The sequence below is a fragment of the Brachypodium distachyon genome, chromosome 1 (assembly GCF_000005505.3).
Source record: "Brachypodium distachyon strain Bd21 chromosome 1, Brachypodium_distachyon_v3.0, whole genome shotgun sequence".
Classification (NCBI taxonomy): domain Eukaryota; kingdom Viridiplantae; phylum Streptophyta; class Magnoliopsida; order Poales; family Poaceae; genus Brachypodium; species Brachypodium distachyon.
In genome coordinates, this window is record NC_016131.3 from 20,319,336 (window position 1) to 20,339,178 (window position 19,843).

The 19,843-nt window shown below is 45.8% G+C and overlaps 4 protein-coding genes across 4 annotated transcripts; 2 read left to right on the forward strand and 2 right to left on the reverse strand.

Annotated features, from left to right (window-relative positions):
- Positions 1–1,041: 1,041 nt before the first annotated feature.
- On the forward strand, positions 1,042–4,523 carry LOC100843410. The gene is made up of 2 exons (XM_010238862.3): positions 1,042–2,496; positions 4,109–4,523. Exon 1 carries the CDS (start codon positions 1,287–1,289, stop codon positions 2,490–2,492), a length of 1,206 nt encoding a protein of 401 aa, XP_010237164.1. The 5' UTR covers positions 1,042–1,286; the 3' UTR covers positions 2,493–2,496; positions 4,109–4,523.
- Positions 4,524–4,895: 372 nt separating this feature from the next.
- On the reverse strand, positions 4,896–5,871 carry LOC100843721 (cleavage stimulating factor 64). Its single transcript, XM_003560055.4, has one exon. The coding sequence runs from the start codon at positions 5,697–5,699 to the stop codon at positions 4,998–5,000; it is 702 nt and encodes a 233-aa protein (XP_003560103.1). The 5' UTR covers positions 5,700–5,871; the 3' UTR covers positions 4,896–4,997.
- A 212-nt stretch (positions 5,872–6,083) lies between these two features.
- On the reverse strand, positions 6,084–8,712 carry LOC112270149 (putative syntaxin-131). Its single transcript, XM_024457920.1, has 11 exons — positions 8,641–8,712; positions 8,373–8,516; positions 8,189–8,237; positions 8,010–8,098; positions 7,823–7,908; positions 7,470–7,491; positions 7,315–7,375; positions 7,178–7,203; positions 6,774–7,014; positions 6,583–6,657; positions 6,084–6,471 (listed from the first exon to the last, which is right to left on the reverse strand). Exons 1-9 carry the CDS (start codon positions 8,656–8,658, stop codon positions 6,925–6,927), a joined length of 585 nt encoding a protein of 194 aa, XP_024313688.1. The 5' UTR covers positions 8,659–8,712; the 3' UTR covers positions 6,084–6,471; positions 6,583–6,657; positions 6,774–6,924.
- A 9,551-nt stretch (positions 8,713–18,263) lies between these two features.
- Positions 18,264–19,016, forward strand: LOC100844026 (cleavage stimulating factor 64). Its single transcript, XM_003560056.2, has one exon. It carries the CDS (start codon positions 18,264–18,266, stop codon positions 18,954–18,956), a length of 693 nt encoding a protein of 230 aa, XP_003560104.1. The 3' UTR covers positions 18,957–19,016.
- Positions 19,017–19,843: the final 827 nt, after the last annotated feature.

Consider the following 19,843-nt stretch of genomic DNA (forward strand, 5'->3'; position numbering starts at 1 on the left):
AGTTCCTGATCTGCAGGGAATCTTGTGGCCTTCTTCTTGCCGCTGGAATCACCATGGTGGTGGTTCTCCGACGAGGAGATGGCAGCAAGATGGAGTTCTCGAATCGTGGTCGACATCAGCGGCAGCCACGTGGCGGAGCTACGGCGTCGGCAGACGGCCGCTGGCTCCCACCTTGTTGCTGCATCCTCAGGCCAAGGGAGGCCACCCCTTTTCCTCCTGGCCAACACGCCAAATAAGAGGCAGTTCAACGTCCAATTGGTGGCCATGGAAGCTTGTTGTGGCAGCCTCATCATCCCAAGTGGTGAAGTCCCCGGCGATGGCAAGGTGATCTACGATTGGTTGTTGAGGACCCGATTGCATTTCTTCTTCTTTGTTCGGGGTCCTTTCTGCAAAATCCAAGAACTTGTGTGTAATTTTAGATCTTTAGGGAGTCTGCCTGTAATTTGTGCTAAGTTCACTACTAATGAACAAATTTTGGGATCCTTATGGATCCTATTTTTACAAAAAAAACCCATAGGAATTCAATGAGATTCTTAAGAATCAGCTTGCTTGTTTTCTACGAAACGAATGCATCTACAGTGAATTTTTCTTTGGAATTTTGAATCCTTTACGGCTTATTCGGTTTACAGGATTTTGAAATCATAAGAACAGAAAAAGTAGAGAATTGAGATGTCATGGGCCCTTCGATCCTTAAGAATTTTCCATGAGGTCTCACCTAATGTGTAGACTCATTTGGAATTAGGTCAATTTGGGCTAAACCTTAGGAATCTATGATCTCATTTTCCGTGCAACGAATGCTACATATGGGCAAAATTCTTAAGGGTTAAAATCCTGTGAAAATCTTACAAACCGAATGAGCCCTTAGATTTTCTACTCCGTATAAAATTCCTTTGAAACGAATGATGCCTAATATTGTGAACTAGAGGCAGTAGTTGATACTTTGATACTACCAGTATTATCTTGGATATTGCTTAGAGCCGGCCGGCCAAGCCCGTTTCCCCTTCGTCAAAACTCGAATGGCATGATCTCCTCTAGCACGGTAGCATCTACGAGACAGATAAACCGGTTCTGAATGTTCAAATTTCTTGAAGCCGTTGAGGTAAACCGTAAACATTGCATCGCCTTCTAATTTCTTCTACAAACTGACTTGGTCACGCAGCCCATGCAATGGGCCATTGACTTTTGAAGGCCAATTCAGTTTTGTTGGAGAGAACCTGCCCCAGATTCCCGATCCAGCAAGAGCAAAGCCATTTCGTTCCTCCACGCCGCCGACGACCGGGCAGGAAATGGACTCGCCGGCGGTTACCGACGACCTCCTGGCGGAGATCTTCCTCCGCCTGCCCACCGCAGCAGATCTCGTCCGCGCCTCCGCCGCCTGCGTCTCCTTCCGCCGGCTCGTCACCAGCCGCTCCTTCCTCCGGCTCTTCCGCTCCCTCCACTCCCCTCCCTTCCTCGGCTTCCTCAACCACAACGGCTTCCACCCCGCCCTTCCGCCCCACCCCTCCGCACCCGCCGCCCGCGATGTCTCCCTCGCCGCCGACTTCTCCTTCTCATTCCTCCCCTTCCACGACACCTGGATCGTGCGGGACGTCCGCGATGGTCGCGTCCTCCTCGACCGCGTCCCCAAGGACGGCGCCGGCAAGGAGTCCCCGGTGTTCACGGAGCTCGCGGTGTGCGACCCCTTGCACCGGCGGTGCCTCCTGCTTCCCCAAATCCCCCACGACCTAACCGCTGCGGTGGAGCATCCGCTCCGCGTGGAATTCGAGCGCTGGTGCGAGCCCTTCCTGGTTCCTCCCGGCGCCAGCGAGGAGGAGACGGAGGAGACGTCGTTCGGAGTGATCTGGATGGCACAGTGCAAAACAAAGCTGGTGGCCTTCCTCTTCTCTTCGAGCATCGGAGAATGGCGAGCCATCGCCTCCCAGGGTTGGGACGATTTGCTACTGGGCACGGGTGTGTCCACGATGTCGTCACGAAGCCCTGTGTTCTTCGGTCGCCAGTATGCTTGCGGCTACTTCTACTGGGTGATGGATTGGAGGGAAAAATTGCTCGTGCTTGACACAGTTAAGGAGGAGTTCTCCATTATCAGCCTCCCACCTGACTACCGCAGGCCACCGATCGCCATTGTGGATGCAGGGGAAGGCAGACCTGGGATGATTGCTCTCCGTGAAAACATCGCAGATGGCACATCTGAACTCTATTATACCATTAGGCAAAACGAAGGTGAGACTCCCAACCATTGGCAGATGGAGAAGATAATTCCATTGGATTCTGGGTACCGGTACTACATAAGAGGTGCGACAGAGAGGTACTTGCTCCTGCTAAGGTCAGAAGATGAGCCCATAAGCTCATCGCTGGAAATGCCAGACTTGGAGTGCTTCTCACTGGACATCAAGACGTTGCAGCTTGAGAGGGTATGCAGGTTGAAGCATCACATCCTGAGTGCGCACATATATACCAACTTCCCGCCCTCGCTGTCATCACAGACATTATGAAGTGGTAAACATTCTATTTCATCATAGTATAGTAGAGATAATGCTTCCCTGTATGGTTATCACTTATCACACAGCTTGTATAATGCTTGATAGTTGATAGTTCATTTTTGTAATTAGTAGATCTTGTTTAATTGGTTGTGGGTTTTTTCCTGAGCTTGTGGGAGAACTAATGTAATTCAGGAGTGATATTATTTACCTGTCTGTTCCGCAGTTGTGATATATATTTGTCATTTTTAGTAGATAATCGGACAACTAAACTAGTAAAAGCAAGGTTCGTTTACACCATAGATTGGAGAGTAGCATATCTATCCACCACTTGAAGACCTTGCAGGATCACAAAAGCACTAGACCTTTTGTGTGTGACAATTATAAGAAAAGGTGAAAGGATAGTGTTGCTCTTGCCAGAGAAGTGAGAAGAAGTAAATGTAACTATACTGGGGGTTTATATCCTTATATGTCTGGCATCCTGTGATTTAACCTTGACAATCACGATAAGAAAGATATATGGGCGGAGAGCCTCTGCAATTTGGCTCCTGAAGATGTAGGCACGCTGCTGAACCTCTTAAACTAAGCTTTGTATCTTCTTCCTTGGATATGCTTGCTTTTCCTCAGTAGATCATGTGTCGCCTGGGCTCCAACAAAATGACAACTGTTTTGGAGATGCAAGTTAAAGTCAAATTTATATTTGAACCTTTTGAGATTGAAATAATTTATATTCCTGTTAAGTGTTAAGCCTGACTTATCTTGTCCGCTTTTACTGTTGATAGATATAGAGACTGAACCATAACTCTGAAAAGTATCAGTAATCAATCTCCTGTGATCCTGCAAGGTCTTTTGTGTGTGACATTCAAGTAGCACTCTGAAGTAGTGAATCGAAGTAGTGAACTTCACTAATTGTTTACTTGACTTGCCATTCAAGTAGCACTCTGAAGCCATTTATGTTGAAATCAGCCTCTCAAGTTCAATTAGAGAGGTGGAGGAGGCACCTAGATTTTTACCAACACAGTTTAACTTTGGACTCACCTGAATATCTGTCCTGAAATCCCAATGGCAGAAGACACACTTCTAGTTCTTTTTTTTGAAGAACTTATAGCTTGTTGTTTGTCTCTACCAATTTCGTGAAATCCACTACATGAAGCTGCCAATCTTGTATGCCTACGTTTATGATTCATTTCTTTGTGGCTCCAGCTATGTCTTCCTACTTGATTGCATAATAATTACAATTACTAAATTTGACTGGTTGCAGTTGCATTTTTCAAATTCAGTTGAGATCAATCAGTGGGGATATATACAAACGTATCCCCTTATCCATGTTTTTCGGAAATTGCCATGTCACGGTATCCCCGTATCGCGTATCGGATACGTATCCACGTACCCGTGTTTCCTAGGCTAAAATAAACCAATCTGAAGGTGATTTTGCCTGTGGTGTTATTTTAAGTACTGGTATTTATGTCAGCCAAGTTACAACTTACAAGTGCTTTTTCTCATGATAACTTTACTAATCGCTCTTATATTTAACTTCATATAGGACTTGTAAATTGTTCATGTTTGCACATCTGCAGTTTGAGCTGAAAATTTTTGACAATTCTGTGACTTGTTGTCTTCTTTTTGTGTAGGATTCAGTGGAGTTGTGTTCACCAGTCAGAGCAACCATTTAAGTCCAGAAACTGAAAGTGATTGCTGTGATCTTGCTCTATGAGCCGTTCTCTGTTAGATTGTGTACCAGATTGCAGTGCAGCTATCGATAAACGTTCGAGAACTGTTTGTGTGGAAGGAGAAGACCCAAGATGGCAACAAGTGAATGGCAGCTTTGCCAGCATCGAACTCTTCCTTGGCAAACTTGGATTACAGATACAGACGGAAGAGACATACATTTTCCATGTTCTTGTTTTGGTGGGCGTCTGTTTTGTTGTACTATGTCATTACTATCTATATTTCTGGCGTCAAATGTTATGTCCAGTTTTTTAAAGGACCAGGCTTAACACTCTCGTCCATTCCCATAGAAATGACAGATACAACAGTTTGAGTTCTTACGTTCGAAGTTTTGATTCTGCTAACAGAGTAACAGCTGCTAGCTAGAGCTTGCAACAGCGACTGCCAGAGCAACAAGAAACAAGTACAGGTTCTCTCGATTAATAACACAAATCATTTTCGGACACTAGGACATACATGTGTTCTGATGCACCAACGATGGATAAACCCAATCAAGAAATTCACGAACAGAAAAATTGCGCATTGAAGAATTTAATCTCCATTAACATAGATCGACATATAGTGACATTAATTGAACTAGGTGCAATTTGGGTTTGTTACCCCCGATTTACAAAATCAAGAACATCGAAAGATATTAGAAACCCAACCAAGAAATTCGCAAGCTGAAAAATCGCACACTAAAGAATTTAATTTCCACCATAATAGATCGACATATAAATATATGATAACATTGTAGTACATGAATTAGGGTTTGTTTCCCCCTGATTTACAAAATCAAGAACAGCTGATCTCTCATGAGCAGACAACTCCGGCGTGCATCGTAGTAGCCTTCCCGCCGTCTTCCATCTTCCTCAGTTTGGCGTGCTGATCGGACCCCTCAGCATTAAGGCAGCCGCTCGCCCGCTTCTTCCTCTTGGCCTCCTCTGCGGCGTCATCCGCGGCCGCCATCTCGAGCAGCCGCGGCACCATCTCCATCGCGGTGTCCAGCCCGGGGATGTGCTTCTTCAGAATCTTGCAGGTATCAGGACCGTGCTTCTCGAACTCGGCCGCGGCTTCCCGCGGCTGGTGCCGGGACAAGCCCGCCAGGTGCCGCGCCATGGACGCGATCACGGCAGGGCGCGCCGCAGAGTCGACGAGGGACGCGGCGTGGATGGCGTCGTCCATGCCGATCGGGTCGTGGTCTCCGTGGCGCCGGCGCCTGATGCTGGCTCTGTCGGCGAGGGGGACGCGCAGGTCGCGGCCGCGCAGCGGGTGGCCGTGAAGATTGCGGCAGGCGCTCCGCGCCGTGGCGTCGTCGGCGTACTCGACGAAGGCGTAGCCCTTGCGTTTACCCGTGGCGGCGTCGGCGGCGAGGCGGAAGGAGAGGACGGGGCCGATGAGCTCGCAGGCGTCGCGGACCTCCTTCTCCGACGCGTGGAAAGGGATGTTGCCGACGTAGACCACGCGGCTGCAGCGGCAGTTCGCCGCGGCGGCGGCGACGGCGAGGCCGTCCATGCTTGCGCTTGACTAGAGGCGATGGATCGAGCGCGCGAGGAAGGAATCGGGATGTGCTGGATGGATGCTTGGTTGCGTTCTATACATAGAGAGGGGTATTCGTTCACTGCTCGGAGTCGGAGTCCCTTTTTGTTTCGAAGTCGGTCAGAGACTCGCCGGAGGTGTGGAACCGTGGAATTGAAAATTGGTTTTGGCAACGGTGTGTACTGAGAATAACAGATACTACCTCTGATACTAAATATTTGTAGTGGTTTAGTACAACAAGTATTTAGTAACGGAGAGAGTAATTTGCTGCGAAGGCCCCACGGTGAAGTACATATATATCATGCACCGCAATTACAGGATAATAAAATAGCTCAAACCAGAAAGCAAAACACAGCCTCATGAGGAAATCGATCGATCTACCGCGGTCGATGAATTTGCAGTACTATTCGTGCGAAACACTATGATTGAGAATCGCCAATGGCAAACAAAGTCCTCGTGCATATTAGCAGCATCACTTAATTATTACCAGGTCACGAATAAAAGCTAGGCTGTCTTCTGATTTACGATTCTAGTAGCTCCCATGCATCCAAGTCACCAAAGCACAATAATGCAGAGTCTCCTATTTTCCCGCAACAAAAAGCCAGAGCCCGAAGAGAAGAAACAACGACAGGACCGCCACAAGCGTGAAGAGCAGCGCCTTGTTGTCCTTCATCTCGGCGCGCAGCTCCTCGTCGGCATCTCGCAGACGGGTCTCCACATCTTGCAGACGGGTCTCGATACGTCGAACCTTCAGAGAGACGGTAAATTGAAAACGCATTTCGATCAGCAACAAGCAAACAACTAGCAAGTCTCGATCAGTTCCCACAAAAAGAGGAAAGGGAATAAGCCGATGATCGACCTTCTTCGCTGCCCTGGAGACTGTCTTGTGCGCTTTCTCTTGCGCGACGATGCGTTCCTCCAGGCCCGCGAAAATCTGCGAAACAGAACAGTACATGTGCCATCGCTTGCAAAGTTAATTAAGCGACCACTTGGCGAAAAACACAATAAAATAGAACAAATAAATAGCGTAGAGAGGAATGCACGGCGTACCTGGTGTGACTCGATAAGCTTCTTGTCGAAATTCAGGACCGCGGCATGGCGTTCCTCGATTTCCTCAACCGTGGCGGCGATGATCTGTGCAGACTGCAGAGTTACAAAATTACAGCTGCTGCTCCTGCTCCTGCTGCTGCTACTGCTACTACTACTTAACTAGTGGTTCTCTCGACCTATTGTTCCCTGATGTGCATTCTCCAAGATGCACGATGCTGCCGACCTCAATCACGCGAATCACCTGCCCATGTTTGGTTCCACGGTGAAATCGACATCAGAATTACCCTGCACCAGCAATCTAGCGCAGTAATACTAGCATTCTTCTTTTTTTGAGATTGTAAATAATGCTAGCATACTTTTTCATTTGAGTAATTTTCAGCTTTTTATAATACATGCATAGTTACCTCATCAGAAAGCTTTGTTCCGGAGACTGTTCCACGTACAAGAAGATTCAGGGTTATCACAGAACGGCAAAAAATATCATTCAAGTTACGGATCAGGAAGAGAATGGAGAAACTTGAACAAGGTTCAGTTACCAGACCTGCGAAAATCCTGATCTGAACGACTTCTTGGTACTCTTCTCGGATAGTGTTCCTCAGATTCTGAGAAGAATGTGGACTGTGGATTACTAACTGTGCAGCGAGATCTTTAATTTGATTTCCCACTGAATATGGACATGAAGTTAAGTAATCGCACCTGAAGGTCATTCTTCAGTGCTCTGGAATCAGCAAAAGCTAGTCAAATCTCACCCTTTTTCGTTTCAAAACAAAATATATGGATATAACTGGTAGCGTTTCCGAGATCAAACATCTCTATACGTGTCCCTATAACACGCAATATAAATTATCTAGCCGACTGGCACCTAGCAATTTTTCTGGATTTTTTCTCTCTCTTGAAAGTATGGCAAATTCATTTCTAATTTCACAATTGGTACTACCCACACATGCTGGCACCTAACAGTTCACAGTACTAACTTGCTCAAGAAATAGTTATCAGTACTAAGTTACTCTTGATTATTTATCTAATCGAGAAATGGATCAAGATCTTACATGAGCGTCGTCATGCTTGATGGAGCCATGGGCATCGTAACACGCCCATGGATCTCAGACCATGCATTATTCTTGTTCTCAAAACTCTGTAGACAGATAAAGGAAGAGTGAGCCCACTGCCCAGAACATCAGCGGTCAGGCGAGTTTATAATATGCTGATTTGGACAGGTTAATATCAGATCAGTACATCTAGTATCATTTTCTTGAGCTTATCTGTCATGGTGTGTGCCATCTTCCACACCTCGTCCATGTTTCTCTCCATGTGCTCCTTGATTGCTGGAAGATGTGTCATTTAGAATCTTAGATGGACAGTGCCATTTTTATCCCCTAGAAACGCAAACATGAACAAGCAAGGGAAGTTTTCACCTTTTACTGCAGAAGCTTCAGTGACTGATCTGAACTCCCGGTTAGCTTCCTGTACGTGGGGTCGTGGGCAGGAAGAACAAAATAAATTGGAAAAAGTGCAAGTGAAAAACTGATGTGATGAGAAATTGACACCTTGTCATGAAAAGCAAACATTTTCTTGCCGAAGGATGCGAAGGAATTTTACCTTGAGTCTGTGAACCATCACGGCCGTGTTGTCCAGCAACATCTCGAACTCCTTAATTTGTTGGAACAAATCCTGAACATCTGATGCAGCGTTGGTGTTCAAACGCCCCGACTCGATGCCCCTCTCGCCCACCGCGGAGGCAACCTGCAGTTAGTTCAAAGGATCAGGCGAAATATCGTCAATCATTTTTCTCCAGGTATCTAATCAGAGAACAAAACACAAGTAATAAGGAAGGAAAGGAACAGAGGAACTGCATGAATTATATTACCGCCGGAAGATTGCTCATGTTGCAGCTAGCAGCAGACAGAGAGTGAGAGACAAGCGAGGAAGAAGAGATCAATGTAGTATCTGAAGATTTCTTTGGAGTTCTGGCCTGCGATGGATGCAAGAATATATAGCCTGTAGGCTGTAGCTACCAAGAGTCCAAGACTCGAGTATAGTCAAAAAGTAAGACCGGTATTCTTTTCTCGATTAATTATCAGAGAGAGAGGCTTTGTGCAGTGAGATGATCTTTTTTCCCTCTCCGTACTTCTGCCGATCGCCGAACCAGCTCTCTCTCACTCTCCCTCTGCCGGAATGGGCAATGCAATTATGTAATGCATACGTTACACCGCGTCGCCCAGATTGGTCTTTGTTGCAATTCGGTGAGAGTCAAAACAGCAAGCATCATAACGCGCAGGCAATAATTTTCCTAGCATGTGGGTCCCTTATCCCCTTGTCCTATCCAAGCATAACATTGCCTGCGCAGGCAATAATATGGCAAGTCATCTGATCGACGACGCCGGACGGCCGGAGTAGCTGCTCCGAGACCAAGGTACCGTGGCCGTTGCCGGTGGCATCGCGGCCTCGTACAAGTTTGTGGCGGTGTCTGCCGTGTCCGTGTGAACCGAGGAGATCGAAGCGGCTGCAACGGCAGTGCACTGTCAGGGAAGATGCACAGCAATTTCAGGCATGAAGTAACGCATAGGCCTTGATTGATTTCTGATTAATCTGACGCGATGTGGAACAATAACCACAAAGCATTCAGATCGACGAGGAATTGCAGGACTTATCCCTTGTTTAGTCATGACACCGGCATGACATCGGAAAACCCACTTTGGCTCGCGAGATCCAGTGCTCTCTATAGTTCAAACTTCATGAAAATCAGTTTCAAAAACATTTGAATTTTTTTGTAGAGTTAGTATAGATGTATACTACATATCTGTACATTTTCGTGTAAAGATACATTGATCTGTGATCCGTGCAAAAATAACAAATTTGGGGATGTATAATAGCGCTATTATTTTTGCACAAACCACAAAAATAACAAATATGACATGTGGGCCCGAGCTGTAAGAAAAATTGTCAACTCGCTTAATCACGTCATTTCGGGCTTGTTGTTACATTGTGACTGGAAATATGTGGATTTCCGGACAAATTAGCAAAAGTGGTACCTGCGTGAGAAAGCTACCTGAATATGTGTGGTTTTATGAAATTTACTCAACAAACAAGCACAAGTTCTCAATTAACATCACAAATCATTTTCGAACACTAGCGCATGCATATTTGTTGTTTCTTTACGGAGTAAAATGCACTCACGATCAATGAACTTGGTTCCAATTCTCAGTTTAGTCACTGTATTTTGGAAAACGAAATCCGTGAACTTGACGAAATATCTCATTTGTCACCGGTACCGTATTTTGTACGTATTGGGCTCTATCCAGTGCCAGCTCAGCTCAGCATTTGCACTCTGACTCCTGAAAAGAATCCACGTGGACCGGACCCACCTGAGGGAGATTTACATCTGAACCCGTGACGCATTTTTATAAAATGAGGAGGTGTGGGACCCAACAAATTCTTAACTATTTCAAATCCCTATTCCCCTGCCGAAATCTATCACCTAAATCCCCTCCGCCGCCGTTGCAGCGACCCCGTTGGCGCTTCGTACCTGCGTTGCCATGTCTGCCGATGGCAGCTCGTCGGTGAGGATGGGGCCAGGTGAGCTCCCGCTCATCAGTTGTCCAGATTGCGAGTGGAGTCAGGTGAAGGTATTCTTGTGCACCACGAAGAAGCATCCTGACATGTTCTTGGCACCAAACTCACCCGAATCCCCTCCCCCTCACCCGGATCCTTGGCACCAAACTCATCCTGGCGCATCGCCATCGTCGACCGCATCAACATTGTCCTCGGGACCACCTCGCCCTCCTTTTCTCCGCCGCCGATCGCTAACCCGGTCGCCCTCTTTCTCTCCGCCTCTCTCTCTCTCTCTCTCTCTCTCTCCCTCTGTTACAATGGGAAGGAATGTGAAGAGTCGTGGATCATGCCGATTTCATGGGCCTCAGTCGTGCGCCACTCCTGTCCATGGATGTTATTTTGCCAGGGGTTGAAATGCAATTCTCCCTCAAGTGGGTCTGGTCCACATGGATTCATTTTCTAGGGGCAAAGTGCAAATTCCGAGCTGAGCTGGCACCGGAAACAGCCCAATATGTACAAAATACGATACTGGTGACTAAAATGAGATACTCCCTCGTTTTACTTGTCGAAATATTACATGTATCTAGATGCTTTTTACACATAGATACATCCGTATTTGAGCAAATTTGAGACAAGTAGTACCGGTCGGAGAGAGTATTTCGTCAAGTTCACGGATCGTAATTTTCGTTTTCCAAAATACAGTGACTAAATTGAGAATACGGATCAAATACAGTGACGATAAATTTTACTCTCTTTTTACACACCAACAATAATAGAAACCAAATCAAGAAATCCACAAATAACAGAAGAATTGCACATTAAAGAATTCAATTTCCATTAACATAGATCGATACATAGTGACATTGTTTTACAATTAGGGTTTATTTCCCCAGATTTACACAATCAAGAAAGAACAACGAAAGATACATCTCTCATCATGTTAAAAAAAGAAGAAGATGGTACATCTCTCAGGAGCAGGCAACTCCAGCAGACCCCTTCCCGCCGCCGTCTTCCATCTTCCTCAGCTTGGCGTGCTGATCAGACCCCTCGGCATTAAGGCAGCCGCTCACCCGCTTCTTCCTCTTGGCCTCCTCTGCGGCGTCATCCGCGGTCGCCATCTCGATTAGCCGCTGCACCATCTCCATCGCGGTGTCCAGCCCGGGGATGTGCTTCTTCAGAATCTTGCAGGTATCAGGACCGTGCTTCTCGAACTCGGCCGCCGCTTCCCGCAGCTGGTGCCTGGACAGGCCCTCCAGGTGCCGCGTCATGGACGCGATCACGGCAGGGCGAGCAGAGTCGACGAGGGACGCGGCTGGAAGGGATGTAGACCGCGCGGATAGTGATTGTGGATAGTGATTGACTGTTCGTGCCCAAATCAGAAAGCAAAACACTGCCTCATCATCACATCAGGAGATCGATCTACTGTTCGTGCGAAAAACTACGGCTGAGAAACACCAATAGCAAACAAAGTCCTCGTGCATATTAGCATCACTTAATTATTACAGTACCAAGTCGGAATAAAAGCCAGGCTGCCTTCTGATTCACGGTTCCAGCTCCGATGGAAGTCAGTCACCAAAGCATAATGCAGTATGCAGAATAGGACTGCTTCCCTTTTCCCTCTATCTTGTAGCGAGAAAAATCCAGAGAGCCAAGATAAACGCCAGCAGGACCACAAGCGCGAAGAGCAGCTCCTTGTTGCTTGTGGCATGTTCGAGACGTGTCTCCACATCTTTCAGCTGGGTCTCGATATGTATAACCTGCAGCAGAGACAGTAAATTAAAAACGCATCTCAATCAGCAACAAGCCAAACAAGAAGAGGAAAGGGAATAAGCCACGGGCACGGGTCCGATGATCGACCTTCTTCACTGCTATGGAGACTGCATAGTGCGCATTCTCTTGCGTGACGATGCGTTCCTCCATGTTCGCGAACACCTAAGAAACAAAACGGTAGATGTGTCATTGCATCGCTTGCTAAATTAATACGAGTAAAGTTTTTAGCGTATTGAGTAGTGAACGGCGTACCTGGTGTGACTCGATAAGCTTCTTGTCGAAATCCATGACCGCGTCATGCCGTTTCTTGATTTCTTCCACCGTGGCGGCTATGATCTGTGCAGAATGCAGAGTCGGTCGTTAGCCCGGTCACATGAGAAGAGCAAGAAAATTACTATGTACTTAATCTGTGAGTTAATGGTTTAATGCATCGTTGATGCAGAGGTCCGGGTTATCCTCTTTCCCAGGAAATTTTATAGTGAGATAGAGAATGCATGTATACTGACCTTCTCTCGACCTATGCCTTTAGATGCATTCTCCAAGATCTGCACAATGCTTCCGACTTCAATCACGCGAATCACCTAGCCATGTTTGGTTCCACAGTGAGATCAAAATCAGAACTAAGAGCGAGAGTAGTATTAATTCCCCCCCTGTACCAACAATCTATTGGTAGCATGCTTTATTTAGCTTGTAATACTGGCATGCTTTTTTGAGCTTGTAATACTGGAATACTTGTTTTCAGCTTGTAATACTAGCATGCTTACCTCATCAGAAAGCTTTGTTCCGGTGACTGTTCCACGTACATGAAGATTCATGGTTGTGGCAGAACGGCAAAAAGATCAGTGAATTTACGGATCAGTAAGAGAATGGAGAAACTTAAACAAACCAGACCTGCGAAAACCCTGAGCTGAACGACTTCTTGGTACTCTTCTCGGATAGTGTTCCTCAGGTTCTGAGACGAATGTGGACTGTGGATTACTAACTGTGCAGCGAGATATTTAATTTGATTTCCCACTGAATATGGACATGAAGTTAAGTAATCGCACCTGAAGGTCATTCTTTGTTTCTTGAAGCTTATTCTTCAGGGTTCTGGAATCACAAAAAGCAAGTCAAATCTCACACTTTTTCGTTTGAAAACAAGACATAGGAATATAACTAGTAGCGTTTCCCGAGATATCAAACATCTAGGAGTATATGCGTGTCCCTGTAAGTAACACGCAATATAATAAATTAGAGAAAAGTACTTTTTCGTCCCTCAACTTGTCGGAATGTTCGCTTTTCGTCCCTCAAAAAAATTTCGTACTTTTTTCGTCCCTCAATTTTCAAAACCATGTTTTCTTAGCCACGTGTCTGGTTTTCGCATAGTTTTTTTACTTATTTTTTTTCAATCAAGATATGGATGATGCAGATGGAGGAGAAGTACAACGAGTGCCTGGACGAGATCCAGAGCACGGCGACAGCCAATTTTAACAGCCTCATCGGTCACGGGATTAAGTGCAAACTGGACATGTGGCTAGACAAACCGCTTCGGATAGCCTTAAGGACTAAAAGTGTTCGGTTTTGAAAGTTGAGGAATGAAAAAAGTACGAGTTGTTTTTGAGAGACGAGAAATGAATTTTTTGACAAGTTGAGAGACGAAAAAAGTACTTTTCTCAATAAATTATCTAGCCTACTGGCACCTCGCAATTTTTCTCGATTTTTTTCTTAAAAGTATGGCAAATTCATTTATAATTTCACGATTGGTACTACCCACACATGCTGGCACCTAACAGTTATCAGCAATAACTTGCTAAAAAACCTATATATCAGTACTAAAACTCTGGATGATTTATCTACTCAAGAAATGGATCAAGATCTTACATGACCGTCCTCATGCTTGATCGACCCATGGCTATCGTTCCACACCCATGGATCTCACACCATGTATCCTTTCTGTTCGTCTCAAAACTCTGCAGGCGCACAAAGGATGAGTGAGGCAAGAACGGTCAGGCGAGTTTTTAGTTTGCTTATTTGGACAGATTAATATAAAGATCCGTACATCTAGTATCATTTTCTTGAGCTTATCGGTCATCGTGTGTGCCATCTTCCACACCTCGTCCATGTTTCTCTCCATGCGCTCCTTGATCGCTGGAAGATGTGTCATTTAGAATCAAATCTTAGATGGTACAGTAACCATTTTTTTTAATAGAAAATATAACCAATTTTACCCGCTTAGAAGTGCAAAAACATGAATAAGCAAGGGGTATTTCCACCTTTTATCACAGAAGCTTCAGTGACGGATTTGAACTCCTGATTGTCTTCCTGTACGTGGGCAGGAAGAGAAAATTGTGAAATTTACAAGTGAAAAACTGATGTGTTGAGCAATCGACACCTTGTGATGGACAAAAGGCATTTTGTGGCCGAAGGATGGGATGGAATTTTACCTTGAGTTTGTGAACCTTGACGGTCGTGTTGTCCAGCAACATCTCGAACTCCTTAACTCCGTGGAACAAGCCCTCAAGACCTGATGCGGTGTTGGTGTTCAAACACCCCAACTCGATGTCTCTCTCGCCCGCCGCGGAGGCAACCTGCAGTTAGTTCGAAGGATCAGCTGAAATGCCGTCAATCATTTTTTTCTGAAGGTACCTAATCAGAGAACAAAGCGCAAGAAATAAGGAAGAAAGGAACTGCATGTCCAGTCTGCAGATATGATACCGCCGGAAGATTGCTCATATTACAGCTTGCAGGCACATCTTTTTTTCGAGAAAACGCAAAAGCTTTGCATCTCAATGCATTGATAAAAAAAAAGTTTGTGTACAAGACCACAAAGGGCCACACCCGAAACACAACACGACGCGCCTAATTAGGATCTGCTGGCAGTATCGCACCGAGGCCTGCAGCTCCCGCACTCACCCAACTCTTAGCATCAGTCTTGACTAGGTCAAGGAGAGAGGCGAGGTTGGGGGCTGCATTATCGAAGACAGCGGCGTTGCGATGCTTTCAGATTGACCACGCCGTAAGCATGACCAGAGACGCAGTGCCCTTCCGAACGGAGGGGGGAGGAGCGGATGGACTCTTGACACCAAGATGAGAAACATTCGCCGGCGGTCGGCGGGACGCAGATGGAGCAGACCCATGAAAGGACCTCATGCCATAGGACGCGGGAGAACAGACAGTCCACAAAAAGGCGGTGGACGAAGCTCGCAGCTTGAGGGCGATGAAGAAGGGACATCTCGACTTCTCGAGGAGTCACGGCAGGTCTTAAGTAATATGTAGCCTGTAGCTACCAGGAGTCCAAAACAACGCACAGTCTACCCGAAAAAAGAAAAAGGACAGTCAAAAGTAAAAGTAAGACCGGTGTTCACTCTCATAATCTGGGCAAGGCTTTGCCTAGTGAGATTGTTTTTCCCTTTGGGGATTCTGGATACATACACTCAGAATGGAAACACGGTCATGTGACGGTAACTTCTGCCCAACCCGCTGCAACAAGCTTTCTCTAGGACAGAACACGCAGATGTCCAGAATGGCAATGTAATAATGCAACGCAGCTGCCCGGCAACTTCGCAAGGCTTACTATGCCTTTGGATCGAGTTGAGTGGCCGTTCCATCCAAGGTAACGTGCCCGTTGCCGGTGGCCGCGCGTCCTAGCTAGTACAAATTTGTGGTGTCTACCGTGTCCGTATGAACCGAAGAGAGATCAAATCGACGTGTGCTCCCGCCGTAAGCGTCAGAGGTGTGTCAAAGCTGACGTTTCCTCTCAGTTACCACCAGGATTCAAGTTACTCGGTTAGCTGAAACCTGGATAAAGGATTGATGCTACACTTGGCTTGCTACACATTGCTCTTGTATGATCAGAACTGCAACTTGACCAATCCTTTTTTTCCCCTTTTTTAGAGGAGCACGAGGAGCTCTGCTATATATGATTAATGCTGTGAAAACAGGGGAGCGAATCGAAAGCTGACTTAATTTGTGGAATGGCTACTGCCTGAGGGATTTTCTTGCATGTTTAGATACTAGCTGATTACCTAATAGTAAAACTTTAGAAGCTATTGATCAAGTACAACTTCCTGTACACACAAGTTTCTTAATCTGTACCTATATAATTGTTCAAAATTAAGCCCAGACTGATGAATCGAAAAAGTACCACACAAACACCAATACATGAAACAGGTACATACAAGTTCTTCTGACTTCTGAGTAGTATATTTTTCATGGATCATACAGTGCCACATCCATTATATACTAAAAGTAAAAGCAATATGAGAGATATCGTCCACATCACCCCAATTATCTTAATCGTTGGATAGAAAAATTAAGGGTCATAAATCGTTTGTCCGAAAAATATGTTACGCAGCTGAATCCTCACACGATTTCTGTTAAAATATGTCAAACATGTCACGTTATCTTCAGTTTGCTAAAGAAAAACACGTGACGTGTCCCCACGCACTAAACCATGTTCCCACACGATTTCCATAAAAAAAAAGGACCGAACACTCTTGGCTTTATATACGCTTTGCACGCAAGGTACAGAAGATCAATTAACAGCAGATTAAAAAAAAGATAGTAATTCTCCGGCAGAGATCTAGGAAACCACCACGGCGCGGCGATGCGCGCTTGGACGATCGCACGACGCCCAGGACCCAGGTGAGCAGCTCCTGTTGCGCATGCCATGTAGTCTTACGCAAAACAACAAAACAAAATAGGATGCATGCATCTTAGTCCAGAGCAGCAGCATGCAAACGGCGTTGCGCATAGAGGCAAACTAGCTGAGCTGCTCTTGGTAAAAAAAAAACACTAGCTGAACTGCTCGCATTGGAATTGCCGTTTTATCTATTATATCTATTACTCATTCCGATTCATAGTAAGCTCACCTCTATTCATTATAGGTTCATTATAATTTATATCTATATTTTTGCAAAGAGGAGTTATTAACGGTCATTTAAAGAATTATAACTCTACATGCTAACATGTGATCCTAAAATTAACTATGGACACTAATTAACATCATATATGAGCGACTGACTAGATACCGAATAAAAAACACTTACTAATAAAATATCACTACAAAGCCAAAAAGGCAAATTACTAGCTCACGATCTAAACCTTGATCCATGTATCGATAAAATAATCATGTAAAAGGTTAATCTCACATAATGGTTTGTTATCAAAACAAATTTATCTAATTATATAGCTTGGCATACACACGACATCTCAGTGCAAACAAGTGATTGACTAATTAAGCTTGAAGTTTAAAGTGTTGTACATAATAATATTCTCAGTGAGTTGTCTCATGATCAGTTATCTTAGGTAGGACCATCATCTCGCAATAGTCAATTAGTTTAACACAAACATTGATCAATCAATCAGGCTCGCATTGTAAACTTAAAATTGTGAATTACGATCTAAAGCCACATAAAAATAAAAGTCTGTGTCATATTCAAAACATGATAATTTCATACTTCTAAGTGTAGTGCGATTAGTTAAATATGCTTTCCTAGATTGAGGCTTTTTAGTTGATCCCTTTGTAGCTACGTCTTCAAATTTTATTTGAGTGTATATGTACAGTGAGGTTTATTAATTTTGCATTTGTAAAAAAAATCAATCGTATTCATGGTTCGTGAAGCAAGTTTTCATTTCTTATTTCCATATGGTCCTTTAAAATAATACAAATACAATGATACATATCTTTTGTGAACCAAAATACCAATAATATAGATGTTTCCCAAATTGAGCGGGACACCTTGCTAGTACAATCAACAATAATTGGTGAAGCACAGGAATCTTCACGAGAAAAATTCAGCACAGATTCAGCCACACACAGGCTCAATCAAGTCCTTACCAGAGATCCAGTAAGGATTAATTTGCCGGCGGAGGAACCGGCTGTCCTGCGACTCTGCGAGCACCTTAGCACCAAGGACACGGCACCAGAACTTGGTCGCGGCAGCGTCCGTCAGGCCAAGAGGCGGCGTCACCGCTGGGGCTCGTGCTCTCCTGCGTCCGTCCAGTCTCTCACCCTTTCGTCGCGTACGTCTGTCCGAGTGTCCGACCCCGAAACGAAAAGGGACTCCGAGCAGAAAACGAACATCCCACTCTTTATATACGTAACCAAGCAACCATCCAGGTCCAGCCATCCCGATTCCTTCCTCGCGCGCTCGCCGCTCGATCCATCGCCTCTAGTCAAGCGCAAGCATGGACGGCCTCGCCGTCGCCGCCGCCGCGGCGAACTGCCGCTGCAGCCGCGTGGTCTACGTGGGCAACATCCCTTTCCACGCGACGGAGAAGGAGGTCCGCGACGCCTGCGAGCTCATCGGCCCCGTCCTCTCCTTCCGCCTCGCCGCCGACGCCGCCACGGGAAAACGCAAGGGCTACGCCTTCGTCGAGTACGCCGACGACGCTACGGCGCGGAGCGCCTGCCGCAACCTTCACGGCCATCCCCTGCGCGGCCGCGACCTGCGCGTCGGCCTCGCCGACAGGGCCAGCATCAGGCGCCGGCGCCACGGAGACCACGACCCGATCGGCATGGACGACGCCATCCATGCCGCGTCCCTCGTCGACTCTGCGGCGCGCCCTGCCGTGATCGCGTCCATGGCGCGGCACCTGGCGGGCTTGTCCAGGCACCAGTTGAGGGAAGCCGCGGCCGAGTTCGAGAAGCACGGTCCTGATACCTGCGAGATTCTGAAGAAGCACATCCCCGGGCTGGACACCGCGATGGAGATGGTGCAGCGGCTGCTCGAGATGGCGGCCGCGGATGACGCCGCAGAGGAGGCCAAGAGGAAGAAGCGGGCGAGCGGCTGCCTTAATGCCGAGGAGTCCGATCAGCACGCCAAACTGAGGAAGATGGAAGACGGCGGGAAGGTGCCCGCTGGAGTTGCCTGCTCCTGAGAGATGTGCAGCGATTCAGCTGCATCTTTCGATGTTCTTGATTTTGTAAATCAGGGGGAAATAAACCCTACATGTACTACAAAAGTGTCATTATATGTCGATCTATGATAGTGGAAGAGATTAAATTCTTTAATGTACGATTCTTCTGCTTGTGAATTTCTTGGTTGGTGCTAATATCTTTCGGTGGTCTAGATTTTGTAAATCTGGGGAAATAAAAACTAATTGTACCCTGTACAATGCCAGTATATGTCGATCTATGTTAATGGAAATTAAATTCTTCAATGTACAATTTTTCTGCTCGTGAATTGCTTGATTGGGTTGACGTCGTTAAAAATCTGTTGTGTCGTTAACTATTCACACCGTTTCATAATTCTTGTCGAAATATTACATGTATTTAGACGTATTTTAGGAATAAATACATCCATTTTGAGACAAATTTGAGACAAGAATTATAAAACGGATAGAGTACTGTTTATCTTTTTTATTTGGGTGCGTTCTTGTTAGCCTAGCAGGCGAGTAGTGTGTGACAAACTCTGTTCTGTTGTTCCGTTATCTCCAGATAGTAAAATATCGTTGTTGCGTCAAAACCCCATGTACGTGCTAGTGTCGGAAAATGATTTGGGTTGTTAATCGAGAACCTGTGCTTGTTTGTTGTTGCTCTGGGAGTCGTTGCTGCAAGTTCTAGCTAGCTGCTGCAGTTAGCAGAATCAAAACTTTCAAACTCCGAACTCAAACTGCTGTACCTTTCATTTTCTATTGGAAGGGAAGAGGGCGTTGAGCTTCTTTTTTTGACAACATAAAGAGGGCGTTGTTCCTCTAAAAAATGAAACACAATATTTGACCCTTACATAGTTAGATGGGAACGTGACACACAAAAGACCTAGTCC